We start from the raw sequence: 18,099 nt of genomic DNA, 5'->3' as shown, positions 1-18,099 counted from the left end.
CTAAATAGCCAAGTGGTTATAGTACTGGGCTTGTAACCCCAAGATCAAGAGTTCAAATCTCACAATGGCAAAACTATGAAACAATGTAACTTCATCTGAATAGGAACAGATGGAAATGTGTTTGTACTCAAAAGAGTTATAGAGACAAGTGTAGCATTGTAAGCAACAGAAAATTGTTCATAGGAACAGCTATAAAGTTAATCGGGAGAGGATGTGATACTAAAAACTCCAAAACCTCTAACCATGGCCTCAGTGAATTTGAGATATGAGAACTTGCATATCCTGTCTGGAAATTAGGGCCTGGACATCCTGTGTCATTTGGGCATAATTAAGGGGAACAGGAGGGAAGAGGGAGGTCAGAACTTCTAACAATAACTGACAAATATCTAGTTCATGATTTGTGTTAATATTTTAGAGGTAATGTCTAGTCTGGAAAGATTAAAAGTTTAACTGTAGAAAAATGGGATAAATGTAATTAAAGCAGCTTGGAATCTATTACACTTAAAAAGGTTTGGGCCATGTTGACTTAAAGGGTTAAAAGCTGGAAAGGCAAGAGCCATAAGGCAAAAATGGGCTTAATTAGCTGGAGACATGTCTAGACTGCACTTCTTTGCAAGCAGTAGAGAGATTTATTTTGGGTATTCGTTTAAAAACCAGTGAACCTGAAAGACTTCATGGAGATAGGTGGAGCTTGAGAAGGTTTTCTGGATTTCAATTTATCCACGTGACTGCTGGGAGAGCAAGTGTTCTGCAGCAGGGGAAAGACTATACAAAAGGGTACTGCTATTAACAGCTCCAGGCAGTTAGGGCTTGAAGCAGCCCTGGTAGCCATTGGTGCAGTTGAGAGTTGCAGTTTGCACCTTGTGTGGTTTGCAGCTCAGAGAAGCCCTGGGAGCAGTTTTCTGGGATGCTGAGAAAGCCATTGGTTCCATGCTGAGGAAAGTTGGGGCTCAGAGAAGCCTGGGAGCCATTTATAGGAGGCTGGAAAAAGAGTTTGGGAAAAACCAGGGGCAGTGCCAGCTTAGTGAGACTAGCAGTCAGAGAGTTGGAAGTGTGCCAGCAATTAGAGATGGGAGTGCAGCTTTATGGAATGTAGTCTCAGGAGAAGAGACTGAACCATTAGGTGAACAGTTGAGACAGTTCAAGTTGGAACAGCTTTTGAGGGAACTCAGAGGCTAAATTTCTGAAAGTTAAGAGTTAAAAGTCCTCATCAGGGAGACAGAATTTCAACAAGATTGGTGACTTGCAGTGCACACTGACATCTGGGTAGGTTGGTGACTTGCAGTGCACACTGACATCTGGGTAGGTTGGTGACTTGCAGTGCACACTGACATCTGGGTAGGTTGGTGACTTGCAGTGCACACTGACATCTGGGTAGGTTGGTGACTTGCAGTGCACACTGACATCTGGGTAGGTTGGTGACTTGCAGTGCACACTGACATCTGGGTAGGTTGGTGACTTGCAGTGCACACTGACATCTGGGTAGGTTGGTGACTTGCAGTGCACACTGACATCTGGGTAGGTTGGTGACTTGCAGTGCACACTGACATCTGGGTAGGTTGGTGACTTGCAGTGCACACTGACATCTGGGTAGGTTGGTGAGGAATCAGTGTGACCTGTCTTAGTTGCATCCGCCATTTAATGTGCAAGTGTCGTGTTTGACTACAGTTTACCTGTTAATTCATACTTCATGTTAATTCTGAATGTTAGGAAAGTAAAACAATATCTAATATTCTATCTTCATAAAGTTTATTTTATTTAAAACCATGGAATCTTGTGACTATTCTTGTGGGTAACTGGGATTTCAAACTGTCCACTTTAAACAAAGTTACTGGTCCCTAGCCAGATCGTAACACAAGGCAATGGCAGATTTATTAAATGAGTACTTTAGTCGTTTTCACAATAAAGGATGAGAACAGTAAATTACTACTGATAGAAAGGAAAATAATAAAAGGAGGGACTCATTGAATTCAATAAGAATATAAAAACAGTAATGGAGAAAAATAATGAGACTCCAGAAGGATAAAAATCCCGGACCTGTAACTCCAGAAGTGATAATTAATTTTTTTTAAGTTCCTTTAATTCCAAATTGTACCATTAAATTGGAAATTTGTTAACATCATCCCATTAATTAAGATTGGTGAAAGAAACCAGATAACTAGTCCTGTCAGTTTGATGAAGTGTCATACGGACTTGAAACGTTAACCATCTTCCTCTCCACAGATGCTGTCAGGCCTGCTGAATTTTTCCAGCTATTTTTGTTTTTGTTTGATTTCCAGCATCCGCAGTATTTTGCTTTTATCCCGTCAATTTAATGTCAGTTGTTGGGAAATTAGAATAGTCATTAGGGCTAGAATGACTAAGCATTTGAACAAATGAGCTGATGAGTGTCAGCTTGAATTGTTCAGCGTCACTTTGATTAAGACAAATAAGTAATAAGATTTTAAATAAGAGATCAGCAAAAATGAGAGCACACAAAGGAGGTAATCTTTTAACTCTGGAGATAGTGGATATAAAAGAAAGACACTCCGATTGGTGGGGTGCAACAAGTGGTGCCTCCCTCCCCCACCAGGGGGTGTTCTAGAGACTCAACTTTCATTTGACTGGATATTATATCTGTTCCTTTATCCACATTTGTAGATGATACAAGTTAGGAGGGAGCAGCAAGTTACAATAGGATGTGAACAAATTAAGTGAGGGCAAAACTAAGGCAATTGGAGGGATAGACTCACTTCAGCCATCATTAACCCAAGTATCTGAGCATGCTCACTCATTTATATTTAAATTGTGTCCACGTCACTGAAACAGATCAAAAACATGTCCTGCTGGCACCTCAGAATCCTGTTTGAAATTTGGTTTATGATTGTCAGCTCATGTTAAACCATTTTTCTGCACAGCTCACCAGAACTCAAAAAAAAAACTATAGTTCTTGCTTCAATTTTTAAAAATTTAAGATTTAAAATGTGGATGAATGAAAATACATGTATGAAAAAGATTGTACAAGGCACAATGGGAATTAAAAATAATGCAGACATGAAGTTACACTATCCATGGAATGATGGCAGTGAGCTTCAGGCTCAAGTTGGACAATTTTCAAGAGGTGTGTAACAATCCTGGCAAAAAATGTTCACACACTGAAGTATAAGGTGCATTAAAGCAGTCTAGATGTTTAACTGATCTGCCAATGAATTCAGGTGTCAGGTGCAGATACCACAGTTGACTGAAAGGTGTTCAAAGCTTGTATTCAGTAAAATACCAGCAGCAAGTAGAGCTGTAATCAGCCATACTACCAATGTTATTCAAGTCCCGATGCACTAAATGAGTACTGTTCTGAAATGCTTGTGGTGCATAATTCCTTCCAACTGGTATTGAGACTAGGTAGACTAAGAACAGGCTACAAAAGTTTGGACCTTCAGTCTTAAATTAGAGGGTGGACTCAAACATTCCCTCGTATAATTAGAATAGGATAAGATAACTGGTTATTACAAGCAAAATAGACAGGACAGCAGTCTCTCCAAACCTGAACTAAAATGACTAGCAAGAGAGTGATATCAGCTCAACCAGCATCTCCCTGCGCTGGCTTTATTGGATAGGGATAGGCTCGTTAACTGCAAACTAACAAAGACAACAAGCTGAATGAAGAGATGTCTGAACCATGTCACAACGACATTAGAAGCTGTAAAAATCAGACCACTTATACGGAGTTAGCATTTAACTAGACTACAATCAATATTCTCAAAGCACTGAAGAGGTCAATGCTGCAACCTGAAGCCTGTATAAAGCCACTTTGAAAAATTTCAGGTTTAACAGTGGAAGTCCAGTTTAAAGATTCAACATGCAGAAGTCAGCAATTCTAGCCAAAGCTTGCTACTGTGTTTAAAATACAGATTAGCTAGGATGCATAGATTTCAGGGAAATTAGCACATAGTAAGTGTCCTAACAGCCATGTATTTATCATAGCCTCCACAGTTCTGGTTTTCTAAAGGAACCCACTCCTTCCTGTCTGTGCCAGTCTATTTACTAACAGGCATTTAAAAAAAATGCAACAGATAAGCAAGATTCCCTGCAAAATCCACCAAAGGGTGGCTAGGTGCTAACTCCTTGCTGCAAAATTCTAGCAGTTTAATTAGTCATGGCTTTAATCTCCTGACTACCTGAGAATTGAAGAGCCTCTAGTGAGAGAAGTCACTGGAGTGCAATAATGATTAAATCCATATTCCCTCAGCCATGGCCACGCATGGATAGGAGACCAAGGTTCATCCTCAACAAACAGTGCAACAATTACAAGTACTTTTCCTAATAGTGAAATAACTGCAGCTACTGTCACCATCTCAATAAGAAACCTGCAATAAAAAAAACAGTTTAGATCCAGTCTTTTCATAGGAGTCACTTCTCTTTCTCCCACCATCTAGATAGACTATGCATCCCCAATGGTAACAAGCTTAAGTATTCCCACTGGCTGATTTATAATTTAGACACACAAACAAGATGCCAGGTCTGTAAGTGAGTTGGTCTGGTCGATTTCTGCTGGGATATGAGACTGATATTGGCCTCAGTGTCCACCTGTTGAGAAAAAAAAACAAACAAGGTTTGACACGCAGTTATCCAGGCTGGAAATGCACTTGGATCATGACTTTGACCTCCCAGAGAAATAACCTGCCAAAAGTCAACATTCATGAATGGCTACCTGAGGGAACAGTCAGAAGATGACTGACATCCATTGAATGACAAACACCCTTTTCAAAGAAGAGTCGGCAATACCAGATTATAGTCAGAGCCCAATTTTGATCTTCTTAAAACAGGAATGCATAACCTCTTCTATTATATAAAAAATTAGAGCCAGCCTCAAGCCAGTATCACTGACGCTTTCACAATTTTAGCAATGCAATAAACTTCTCTTTTTGGATAAATCCAGTTAAATTCAAATCAAAGTCTAGGATTTACTGTGAAAAGGTTTCCAAGTTCCTCCATATACCAGTGGCCCTTAAGCCCTAGTTCCTATACAGTTATTGACCAAGTCTTAAGAGGGCAGCATTCCAAAAGCTTTCAAGCGCCACTCAAGATTCAATGGTTGATAATGTTCCTGCAGTGGGTTTCACAGGACTGACCAAGTTTTGGCCTAGGTGCAAGTTACTGAAATCTAAAAACAATTCTTAGGAACTGCAATGACTGAAACCAGGCTAGCATGCTTTTCTGATGCAAAATGTAGATTAGCTTCACAGGAGCCAGTTAACCAGACAGAACCCAACAGCAAGTGCAGTGAGTCATTTCAGATTGGTTAATAGCAGTGTTAGTTCATGCAAAGCATTCAGCAGCCTACAGCTGACACATGGAAGCAAGACTGGGACAGTTAGCAGTACTGCATGAGGAAATCCAGCTAACAAAGATACCAGGTATTGCAGTTTAAAAAAACTTTACATCTACCTCATGTAAACTTATTCAATAAACAAATCACAAGCTTCATAAGGCTGTTTTAGGACACAGATTCAGAAAACACAGGAAACACTGGGGGAAAGCTAAAGATGAATCTCCACCATGCCAGTTACTCCAGAATCTTACTTACATGAATCTGGGCACTTTTCATCTTTCCCAGTTGTGAAGTCCTGGATTTTAAAAAAAGTGTTAAAATATAATTAGCATGAAAATCAAGGCTATAGACAAATCCAAATTGTTAAATATCACCATGCACAATAGCAGGAATAGACAAATCAGCAAATTTAACATGGAAGCATTAATACTGCACTGATACAGAGAAAGACCCCAGGTCCACACAGAGCCAAGTTAGTTCAGCTGGGGCAGCACTTGAGGCATTGCATTGAATCCTGCTATCCCATGGGACAGGGGTGGAAACCTCCACTCAAGTAATAAATATTTGGGGAAACTTTTCCAGTGGTTAAGCCACATACACCAAGAATACAAAATATTTAAAACGTGCTGGAAAGATTCAGGTCAGACAACATCTGTGCTAAATTATACATAAGCAAAACACTGCAGATGCTAGAAATCAAATTAAAATAAAAAATTCTGGAAATAATCTTCGCAGAGAGCAGATCTGTGCTGAATCCACTTTCAGTAGGAGTGCTCCAACTGACCACAGCACTTCAGTTAGTGAGAAGGGAGTCCTAGCCCCAGTTAATATTTAGGCACCTCTTCAGAAGGGTGTTCATGTCAGGTTGTCAACATTTATTTTGTGTGTGGCATCTGATTGTATATGCAGTACACAGTCACTGCAGTGTCATTTAAATACAACTAGATGGAGAAATGGAGGGAAACAGTGTCAGAATGAGAAAGTATTCTGAATATAATTGGTGAGCTAGAAGCACAAATTGTGGTGGGGAAATGATACACCACTAACACTAGCTTGGGCTAGAGTAGGATAAAGGATTGGTTAGCTAACAGGAAGTTGAGATTTGGGATAAATGGTCCTTTTTGGGTTGACCAGCTGTAACTAGGAGTGCCACAGGGATCAGTGCTGGGGCCTCAACTTTTTACAATTTATATAAATGACTTGGATGAAGGGACTGAAGGTACAGTTGCTAAATTTGCTGATGACAAAGGTGAGTAGGGAAAGTAAGTTGTAAAGAGGCCATAAGGAGGCTACAAAGGGATATAGATAGGTCAAGTGAGGATCAAAAATCTGGCCAATGGAACATAATGCGGTAAAGTGTGGAAATTGTCCATTTTGGCAGGAAGAATGAAAAGGAAGCATTATCTAAATGGTGAGAGATTGGAGAGCTCAGATACAGAGGGATCTGGGTGTCCTAGTGCATGAATCGCAAAAGGTTAGCGTGCAGGTACAGCAAGTAATTAAGAAAGCTAATAGAATTATTGTTTATTGAGAGGGGAATTGAATACAAGAGTCAGGAGGTTATGCTTCAGTTGTACAGGGCACTGGTGAGATCACAATTGGAGTACTGTATACAGTATTGGTCTCCTTATTTAAAGAAATATATAAATGCATTGGACACAGTTCAGAGAAGATTTACAAGACAAATACCTGGAATGGGCAGGTTGTCTTATGAGGAAAGGTTGACAGGCTGGGCTTGTATCTGCTGGAGTTTAGAAGAGCAAGAGGCGACTTGACTGAAACATGCAAGATCCGGAGGAGTCTTGGAAGGGTGGATGTGGAGAGGATGTTTCCTCTTGTGGGAGAATCTAGAACTAGGAGTCACTGTTTAAAAATAAGGGGTCAGCCATTTAAACCAGCTGAATTTTGAGGGTTGAGTGTCTTTGGGACTCTCAAAAGTCAGTAGAAGCAGAGTCTTTGAATATTTTTAAGGCAAAGGTAGATAGAGTTTTGATAAGCCAAGAGGTGTAAGGTTATTAGCGCAGGTGGGAATGTGGAGTTGAGGTCACAATCAGATCAGCCATGATCTTATTGCATGGTGGAGCAGGCTTGAGGGACTGAGTGGCCTACTCCTGCTCCTAATTTGTATGTTCAGTCCATCATGTATTACAAGATACCCAGATTCTCTACAGCAAAACAAGTTACAAGTCTAGCTGAATAGTGTCAGATTGGTTTAAACAGTATTTACCAGAGTGCTTGGGGGTGTTTTCACAGTGTCAAAGATGCCACTTGTCTTGCCACCAGGAGGGTTTCTCCGTTGCTTTGGATCTGGTGTTTCAGTGGTAGCTGCTCCAAAGATGCCGCTGCTCTTTCCACCTAGAAATAGCAGAAAAGAAAGAGCTGTACAGCAGAAACACAGGAACCATGTAATAAGAGACATTTCCATACCAGTCAGCCATACCTGAATTCCAGCTCTTTCTAAAGAAATGGTGCTGATGTAAAACATTTTCTTACTGGATGATCAACTGTGTTGTAGCAAAGGAGGCAGTGTTTGTTTAGGCAAATTACTTAGAACTAGTTCATGCAGTTTCATCCCACCTCTTATTAGCTGTGACATTGGAAGTTTGGTAAATTGGTAGCAGTGACACCGCTATCGACACAAGTTTCGCTCATATTTTGACTAGCTAGAGGGAATGTATGACAACCTGAAGCTGATCTCCTGAGAGTAGCCAGTACATACCAAAACAGGAACATAGAAGCAGCTGAGTTTTGATATCCATGTATGAATTCAACTAAACCTCCCTGGAAATGCATACACAGAAGCTGTCTTTTCAGATGTCCAAATGGTTTTAAGTTACATAAGGTAAGAAACAGGAGTAGGCCATTCAACCCTCAAACTTATTCCACCATTCAATGAGATCCTGGTTGATCTGTATCTTAACTCCTTAAGTGTCGGAATATACAGCAAGCTGGTTACAAAGCAGAAGTAGGTTAAGGATAGCTACTTGGATTGGCAAAAGGTGGGAAATAGTGTTCCACAAGGATTGGTGCTGGGGCCAGCTGTTCACTGTTTACAAAAATTTTGTACAATTCCAAAATTTGCAGACTGTAGGGTGTAGTTACAGAGGAGGACTGCATCAAAACACATGGAAGATATTAATAAACTTGCAGAATAGGCATGTAATTGGCAAACAGGGATTAAGTGTGAGGTGGTACATCTTGGTAGTAAGAACAAGGGACCTCCTACTCCTTGGAAAGAAACGGTCAGAATGACTTCATTAACATCAAGGCAACATTTGACCAAGTGGGGCATCAAGAAGTCCAAGCAAAACTGAAGTCAATGGGAATCAGGGGAAAACAGAAAACTCTCCACTGGCTGGAGTCATAAAGGGAGATGGTTGAGAAAATGTTGGAAGCCAACCACCACAGCCCCAGGACATTGCCGTTGCTTCATTAACAACCTGCCTTCCATCATAAGGTCAGAAGTAGGGGCGTTCGCTGACAATTGCATGGTGTGCAGTACCATTCTTGACTCCTCTGATACTGAAGTAGTCATGCCCATAAGCCGCAAGACTGGGACAACATTCAGGCTTGGGCTGACAAGTGGCAAATAACATTTGTGCCACACAATTGCCAGGGAATGACCATCTCCAACAAGAGAGAATCCAACCATCTCCCCATTACAGTCAATGGCATCTGAATCTCCCACTGTCATCCTGGAGGTTACCATTGGCCAGAAACTGGACTGAACTGACCAGTCATAATATTATGACTACAGAGGTTAGATTAGGAATTCTGCAGCAAGTAACTCAGCTCGACTCCCTGAAGCATGTCCACCATCCTGTCTACAAGGCACAAGCCAGGAGTGTGATGGAATACTCTCTACTTGCCTGGACGAGTGCAGCTCCAACAATACAAGAAGCTTGACATCATCCAGGATGAAGCAGCTTCTTGATTGTTTGTGGATGGGGTGCCATTCACTCCCTCCACCATCAACACGCAGCAGCATGTACCACCTATAAGATGCACTGTAGCAACTTACCAGGTCTCTTTCAACTGCAATTTCCAAACCTGTGACCTTTACCACCCAAAAGGACAATGTTGCAGATGCATGAGAGCACTACTACCTGCCAGCCACACCGTCCTGACTTCACTGTCATTGGGTCAAAACCCTAGAACTCCCTAACAGCATTGTGTGAGTATCTACACTATGGACTGCAGCAGCTCATCACCTTTTCAACAACAATCAGTGGTGGGCAACTAATGCTGGTGTTAACAGGGGAACTCATCCCATGAAGTAGTAAAAAGGGTCTAAATGCAGCAGGCAAAGAAATCTAGAGGTGCAAAAACACAGCAACAGGTTATTTAGGCCATAAAGACAAATAAAGCACTGGGATTCATTTCTCGTGGGATAGAATTGAAAAGCAGAGATATTAAATGTCTCCATATTTTTGAGAGGGTTAGAAGTACTGGAGAGGATGCAAAAATAAAAATTGTAAGGGTGATACCTGAACTAATACTCAGGAAAGATTACAAGCTGGAGGGTGATCTGACTGAAGTCTTGAAGATTACAAAAGGTTTGATAGGGTAGATATATTACAGAAAATATATGTTTCCAGTCATGGGGAGACCAAATCTAAGGTTGATACTTACAAGACAGTCATGAATAAAACCAACAGGGAATTCAGCAGAAACTTCTTTACCTAGGAGATTAATTAGAATCTGGACCCAGCCCTCTAAAACTGATGAAGGTGATAATGTCAATAAAAGTAAGGAAATGGCTGACATGTTCAGTCATTACTTTATCAGTATTTACAGCAGAGGAAGAGGTCAGTATGCTATCAATCTAAAGGAAATTAGTACTGAATCAGGGACAGGAAATAACCAAAATTAACATAAGCAAAGTAACAATAAAAAAGAAAATAGCACTAGAATAACAAATCCCCTGGAACAGATGATGCCACCTGGTGCTCTAACTATAATCTTCCAAGGTTCTCCTGACACAGAAACCATTCCTTTAGATTGGAAAATTGCATATGTCACTGAACTGAAGAAAAGGGAGGGAGTAAAGCCATGAAATTGGGCCAGTTAGCCCAACATCTGTTGTCAGGAAATTGCTGAATTCTAATTTAGGATAGGGTGACTTTTCAAGGTGTGCAATTTTCAGCTGATTGGAGAGAGCCAGCAAGGGTTTGTATAGGGCAGGTCAGTCTGATCAACCAATAGGATTTTTTTTGGTGACAAAAGCGGACAAGAAAATGATTATGGATTTGTTATTTATATGGAGCCCCAGAAGGCAATTGATAACATTCCTCACAGGACACTATTAACTAAAGATGCAATTTATGGAATTGAAGGCAAATTATTGACCTGGTTGGGAAATTGGTTGAGCAACAGGAGAGTAGGGATAATATACAGGTACTCTTAATTAGCAGATTAACTAACAACATTCTGCTCTGCTTCACCGCTGCTGCCTCAATGGAGTTGTTCTGCTTGCAGTACTGCATAAGTAGAAATTTCCTCCAATTAAACATTGTGAAAACCAGAACCATTGTCTTCAGCCTCCATGACAAACTGTTCCCTAGCCACTGATTCTACATCCTTCCAAGCCACTGCCAGGCTAAACTAGACTGATACAATCCAAGTATCATATTTGAACTAAGAACTCAGACACAAGCATATGTATAATTCAGTATAATGGCCATCCAGACACAATTTTCACTTTCATAATGTTCTTAAATATGAGGGATTATAGGGAACATGTAAGACAGAAATTCAGTCATCAGGCAACTCAACCAGACATTACATATTGGGAGCTCATGAATTTCCACAGCTACCTTGACTACAGGAGTTGGAGCTCTATTCCATTCCCCCAGTTTCTCAAACTCCATGCGTATGTTCAAACAATGCAACCTTCTATAGTAGCAGTTCAATGCATCTTCCATGTTCCTCAGCAAAGGATTTTTTCCCCATCCCTAGCATGGTTGACAGGGTCCTACACTGCATTCAATTTATTTCACACCTCTGCTCTCACGCCATCCCCTCCCAGAATTACAATAGGGCTCTCCATGCCCTCACCTTCCACCCCACTATGCTCTGTATTCAACAGATCATCCTCTTCCATTTCTGCCACCTCCAGTGAGATGCCACCACCAGATACATCTTCCCCTGCTCTTCCCTTTCAGCATCCCAAAGGGATTGTTCCCTCCTTGACATCCTGATCCACTCCTCAGTCACACAAAACAACCCCTCCCTTTCCTTTTGCACTTGCATGGAAAGGTGCCAGCAGGATACCTTTTTTTCATTCATTAGGCTTCATTGGCTAGGCCAGCATTTATTGCCCATTCCCAGTTGCCCTTGAGAAGGTGGTGGCAACCTGCCTTCTTGAACCGCTGCAGTGCTGTTAGGGAGGGAGTTCCAGGATTTTGACTCAGCGACATTGAAGGAACGACAATATATTTCCAAGTCAGGATGAGTGACTTGGAGCGGAACTTCCAAGTGGCGGTGTTTCCATGTGTCTGCCCCTCTTGCCCTTCTAGGTGGTAGTGGTCGTGGGTTTCAAAGGTGCTGTCTAAGGAGCCATGGTGAATTTCTGTAGTGCATCTTGTAGATGGTACACACTGCTGCTACTGTGCGCCAGTGGTGGAGGGAGTGAATGTTTGTGGATGTGGTGCCAATCAAGTGGACTGCTTTGTCCTGGACAGTGTCCAGCTTCTTCAATGTTATGGGTGCTGCACTCATCCAGGCAAGTGGGGAGTATTCCATTACACTCCTTGTGCCTTGTAGATGGACAGGCTTTGAGGAGTCAGATGGTGAGTTACTCATCACACGATTCCTATCCTCATACCTGCTCTTATAGCCACAGTATTTATATGGCTAGTCCAGTTCAGTTTCTGGTCAATGGTAACCCCCAGGATGTTGATAGTGGGGGGTTCAGCGATTGTAACGCCATTGAACATCAAGGGGCAATGGTTGGATTCTCTCTTGTTGGAGATGGTCACTGCCTGACACTTGTGTGGTACAAACGTTACTTGTCATTTATCAGCCCAAGCCTGGATATTGTCCAGTCTTGCTGCATTTGGACATGGACTGCTTCAATATCTGAGGAGTCACGAATGGTGAATATTGTGCAATCATCAGCGAATATCTCCATTTCTGACCTTATGAAAGGAAGGTCATTGATGAAGCAACTGAAGATGGTTGGGCCTAGGACACTACCCTGAAGAACTGCAGTGATGTCCTGGAGCCGAGATGACTGACCAACAATCACAACCTTTGTGTTAGGTATAACTCCAACCAGTGGAGAGTTTTCCCCCTGACTCCAGTTTTGCAAGGGCTGCTTGATGCCACACTCGGTTAAATACTGCCTTGATATCAAGGGCAGTCACTTTCACCTCAGGAATTCAGTTCTTTTGTCCATGTTTGAACCAAGGCTGTAATGAGGTCAGGAACTGAGTAGCTCTGGCAGAACCCAAACTGGGCATAAGTGAGCAGGTTATTGCTAAGCAAGTGCCACTTGATAGCACTGTTGCTGACCCCTTCCATTACTTTACTGATGATCAAGAGTAAACTGGTGGGGCAGGTTGGATTTGTCCTGCTTTGTGTACAGGACATACGTGGGCAATTTTCCACATAGCTGGCAGTGTTGTAGCTATACTGGAACAGCTTGGCTCAGGGCACAGCAAGTTCTGGAGCACAAGTCTTCAGTACAATTGCCAGAATATTGTCAGGGCCCATAGCCTTTGCAGTATCCTGTGCCTTCAGCCATTTCTTGATATTATGTGGGGTGAACCGAATTGGCTAAAAGCTGGCATCTGTGATGCTGGGGACTTCCGGAGATGACAGAGATCATCCACTCGGCACTTCTGGCTGAACATTGTTCAGAAGGCTTCAGCCTCATCTTTTGCACTGCTGTGCTAGGCTCCTCCATCATTGGAGCCTCCTCCTCTCGTGATTTGTTTAATTGTCCACCTCCATTCACGACTGGGTGTGGCAGGACTGCAGAACTTAGATCTGATCTGTTGGTTGCGGGTTTGCTTAGCTCTGTATCATTTGTTGCTTACGCTGTTTGGCACACTACTCCTGTGTTACAGCTTCACCAGGTTAACACCTCATTTTTAGGTATGCCTCGTGCTGCTCCTGGCATGCCCTCCTCCACTGAACCAGGGTTGATCCCCTGGCTTGATGGCAATGGTAGAGTGGAAGATATGCTGGGCCATGAGGTTACAGATTGTGTTAAAGTATAATTCTGCTGCTGCTGCTGATGGCCCCCAGCACCTCATGGATGCCCAGTCTTGAGTTGCCAGATCTGTTTGAAATCTACCCCATTTAGCATGGTGGTAGTGCCACACAACACGATGGAGGGTATCCTCAATGTGGAGACAGGACTTCATCTCCACAATGACTTGCAGTGGTTACTCCTACTGATACTGTCATGGACAGATGCATCTGTGGCAGGCAGGTTGGTGGGGATGAGGTCAAGTATGTTTTTCCCTCGTTAGTTCCCTCAGCACCTGCCGCAGACCCAGTCTAGCAGTTATGTCATTTAGGACCAGGCCAGCTCAGTCATTAGTGGTGCTACTGAGCCACTCTTGGTGATGGGCATTGAAGATTCCACCCAGAGTACATTCTATGCTGTTGTCACTCTGTTTCCTCCAAGTGGTGTTCAACATGGAGGAGCACTGATTCATCAGCTGAGGGAGGGTGGTACGTGGTAATCAGCAGGAGGTTTCCTTGCCCATGTTTGACCTGATGCCATGAGACTTCGTGGGGTCCGGAGTCAATGTTGAGGACTCCCAGGGCAACTCCCTCACGACTGTATACCACTGTGCTGCCACCTCTGCTGGGTCTGTCAGGACAAGCCCAGGGATGGTGATGGTGGAGTCTGGGACATTATCTGTAAGGTGGGTATGATTCTTTGAGGATGACAATGTCAGGCTGTTGTTTGACTAGTCTGAGAGACAATTCTCCCAATTTTGGCACTAGACCCCAGATTTAGTAAGGAGGACTTTGCAGGGTCAACAGGGCTGCGATTGCTGTTGTGTCCGGTGAAACCTTTTCCCATTTAATCTCTGCTGCCCAATTACAGACCTTTCCATTTGTTCTTTCTCCCCCATAGCTCCATTCCCCCACCCCACTTTTCACTTGCTATTACATTTCTATTTTCACTTCTGATGAAGGGTCATCAACCTGAAACATTATTTCTCTTCAGATGCTGCCTTACTGAGTATTTCCAGCATTTGCAGTATTTCGTTTTTGCATTACATATTGTACTGCACCTGGTGGGTTGCTTCTTCTAGCCACAGGCTGGTTTTCCACTGGTGGCCCAAAGATATTCGATGCTGTTTTGTTTGAACGAGAATGCACTGGCTTGACATTTTCCTCCACCCCAAATGAGATGCTGGATCCACCACCAGGAGGCTGCAACACTCTGCTTGCAAAATGAAAAACAAACTTCCATAAATCTTGAGCCACCACAATATTGAACAACCCTTGATTAGGTCTTCTAGCATTTAGCCAATCACAAGAAAAAGGTTATCATATTCAGCAGCCTGGAAAGCAAATGGTACATTCTACTCCAATCCCTTGGTTACAAAAGGTGAAGAGTAAAAAAGTCTCAATGCGATGACACAAAGCTTTGGTGAGACCACACCTGCAGTGCTAGATACAGTTTTGGCTTCCTTATCCAACTGATCAAGAACCAATGCCCTCACTAGTGATGTTGAGCAGGCTGTAAACCAACATGTAGGGGAATGGGCACCAAAATGTAGCATTAGAAAACAGAAACAAGGCTCAAGAGATTGGGAGAGAAAAGTAGCACTAGAATATGTAAATTAAGGTATTAGGTGGGATCAGACTACAATTACACAAAGGTCTAAATTAAGTTTACAATACACGTCTATAAACACAAAACATGGCATGGTTGGCAAGCTGAAGGCACAGCTGCCACAGAAATATGCTGTGACAATAACGGAGACCCAGTTCAGGTCTGGGTACTAAACATTCCTGGATGGGAGGTGTTTTGAAAGATAAGGAACAAAAGAAAGACAAATGGCAATATTGATCGAGAATATTACAGTGCCTTAGAGAGGTCAAGACAAAATATAATTGTTTCTTAGCTCTAACGAATTAGGAGGTGCCCATTATACTACACAATGTATTTGAGGTCACCAACCAGCAGAAAAAACAATTTACAGGGAAATTATAGAGGTACAAGAATGCCTTCACATCCTTCCTGAAGTGGGGTGTCCAGTTCTGGGCATCCAACTTTAGGAAAGATGGGAAGGCATTTAGGAGGGCACAGAAAGATTCACAGGAATGGTTCCAGGGATGAGGAATTTAAATTATGTGAATAGATTGGAGAAGCTGGGGCTGTTCTCCCTGGGTAAGTGATGGTTGAGGGAGGTTTAGATAGAGGTATTACAAAACCACTAGGGTTTGGACTGAGTACACAGGGAGAAACTGTTCCATCTGTGGGAAGATTGCGAACCAGAGGATATGGATTTAAGGTGATTGACAAAAGTAGCAATGGCGCAGCAAGCAGTTAGGATCTGGAATGTACTGCCCGAGAGTGCATGGTGGAGGCAGATTCTATTGTGATTTTCGAAAGAGAATTTGGATAATTATCTAAAAAGAAAAGATTTGCAAGATTTGCCTTAGGGGGTAAAAGGCAGGGGTGTGGGACTTGGCAAGTTGCTTTTGCAGAGAGCAGGCACAGACAACAGACCAAATGGCCTTGGATGCTGAACCATTCTATGATTCCAACTATAGAGTAGTAGGAATGGAGGAATTCAATTTTTTAAATAGACTGGAATGGTAATAGTGTAAATGGACCAGAGAGGGGTCAAAGTATTTGAAGTGCATTCAGGAGAATTTCCTTGATCAGTATGCTTCCAGCCTAACAAAGAAGGCGGCATTGCTGGATATGATTCTGGAGATGAGGTGGGCTAAATGGATCAAGTGTCAGTCAGCACTCATTTAAAGAACAGCAAGCATTGCATCTTAGACTTTAGATTAACTATGGAAACAGACAAGGAACAATTTGGAGTAAAAATAATTAACTGGCCCTCCCAGTTACACTGGTTTGAGAATAGATTTGGCCTAGCTAAATGGAAATCAAAGATTGGAAGGCTAAAATGTAATAGAAGAATGGACGACTTAAAAGAGGAAATGATTCAAGTAAAAAACAATTTACAGGGAAATTATAGAGGTACAAGAATGCCTTCACATCCTTCCTGAAGTGGGGTGTCCAGTTCTGGGCATCCAACTTTAGGAAAGATGGGAAGGCATTTAGGAGGGCACAGAAAGATTCACAGGAATGAGGAATTTAAATTATGTGAATAGATTCTCGCTAAGGGCAAAGGTTGGACATCCCTGGATAAGAGAGAAAGATAATGTAGAAAAAGGAAGTATACAACAGATAAGGTCTATTATACAAATGAGAACTAGGCTGAACATACAATGTTCAGAGGGGAAGTAAAATAAGATACAACAGAGGTAAAGAAAGAACATGAGGAGAGACCGGAAGCCAACATGAAAGGGATGCAGAAGTCTTCTACAGGCATATTGTTGGTATAAAAGGGGAGTAAGAGGAAGGTATGGGGTGATTAGGTACCAAAAAGGAGTTATAAACCAGGAAAATGGAAGTCAGGAAAATTACAGTCACCAGAGAAGTGGTACTGAGTAAATTGTTGGAGCTGCAGGCTAACAGGAGCCCAGGTCCTTAATCACCTCCATCCTAGGGTCTTAAAAGAAGTGGCTAGTGAGATAGTTGATGTATTTGTTTTAATTTTCCGAAACTCCCTAGATTCAGGGAAGGTCCCATTAGGTAAGATTGCACATGTAACTCCATTATTCAAAAAGGGAGGAGAGGGCAAGCAGGAAACTACAGGCCAGTTAGATTAACATCTGTCATAGGGAAAATGTTAGAAACTATCATTAAAGAAGATACAGCAAGGCATTTGGATAAGCTCAAGGTCATCAGGCAGAGTCAGCATGATTTTGTGAAAGGGAAATCTTGTTTAACCAGTTTATTGGAGTTCTTTTGAGGAAGTAACAGGTGCTGTGGATAAAGGGGAACTGTACTTAGATTTCTAGAAGGCATTTGATAAGGTGACACATCAAAGGTTATTGTGGAAAATAAAAGCTCATGGTATAGGGGGTAAAACATTGGCATGGATAGATTGGCTGGCTAACAGAACACAGTAGGCATAAATGGGTCTTTTTCAGGCTGGCAAGATGTAACGAGTGGTGTGCCACAGGGATCAGTGCTGGGACCTAACCGTTTACAATTTATACGATGACTTGGATGAAGGGATTAAAGGAATGGTTGCCAAATTTGCTGACGACAAAAATAGGTCGGAAAGTTAAGTTGTGTACAGGACATAAGGAGGCTACAGTAATAGAGAGGTTGAGAGAGTGGACAAAGATCTGGCAGATGGAGTAGTTGGGAAAATGAGAAATTGTCCATTTTGGCAGGAAGAAAAAAAGCGTATTATCTAAATGAGAGATTGCAAAGCTCCGAGATGCAGAGGGACCTGGGTGTCCTAGTGCATGAATTGCAAAAGGCTATTATGCAAGTACAGCAATTAATTAGGAAAGCTAATAGAATTTTATAATTTGTATGGGGAATAGAATACAAACGTAGGGAGGTTATGCTTCAGTTATACAGGGTACTAGTGAGACCACATTTGGAGTACGGTGTCACTCTATTTAAAGAAGGATGTAAAAGTATTGGAAGCAGCTCAGAAGGTTTACCAGACTAATACCTGGAATGGGTGGATTGTCTTATGAAGAAACGTGCACAGATGAGG

The 18,099-nt window shown here is 42.1% G+C and overlaps 1 protein-coding gene across 5 annotated transcripts in view; it reads right to left on the bottom strand.

Moving 5' to 3' along the window:
- The window catches only part of LOC121293622 (jupiter microtubule associated homolog 2-like), a 38,822-nt gene that overhangs the window by 14,928 nt on the left and 5,795 nt on the right, over nt 1–18,099 (bottom strand). For 2 of the 5 annotated variants that reach the window (XM_041216754.1, XM_041216756.1), the window contains exons 2-4: nt 14,566–14,720; nt 7,536–7,663; nt 5,564–5,603 (exon numbers count right to left, since the gene is read on the bottom strand). In XM_041216754.1, the coding sequence (XP_041072688.1) occupies nt 5,564–5,603; nt 7,536–7,663; nt 14,566–14,720 (323 nt within the window). Of the gene's footprint in view, nt 1–1,850; nt 4,564–5,563; nt 5,604–7,535; nt 7,664–14,565; nt 14,721–18,099 lie in introns of those variants that run through there. The other 3 variants (XM_041216755.1, XM_041216757.1, XM_041216758.1) reach the window with 2 other exon arrangements.

The sequence above is a fragment of the Carcharodon carcharias genome, chromosome 22, assembly GCF_017639515.1.
Source record: "Carcharodon carcharias isolate sCarCar2 chromosome 22, sCarCar2.pri, whole genome shotgun sequence".
In the NCBI taxonomy this organism is placed as follows: Eukaryota; Metazoa; Chordata; class Chondrichthyes; order Lamniformes; family Lamnidae; genus Carcharodon; species Carcharodon carcharias.
Note: the sequence above shows the minus strand (reverse complement) of the source record. Positions and strands in the feature narration are given on the sequence as shown.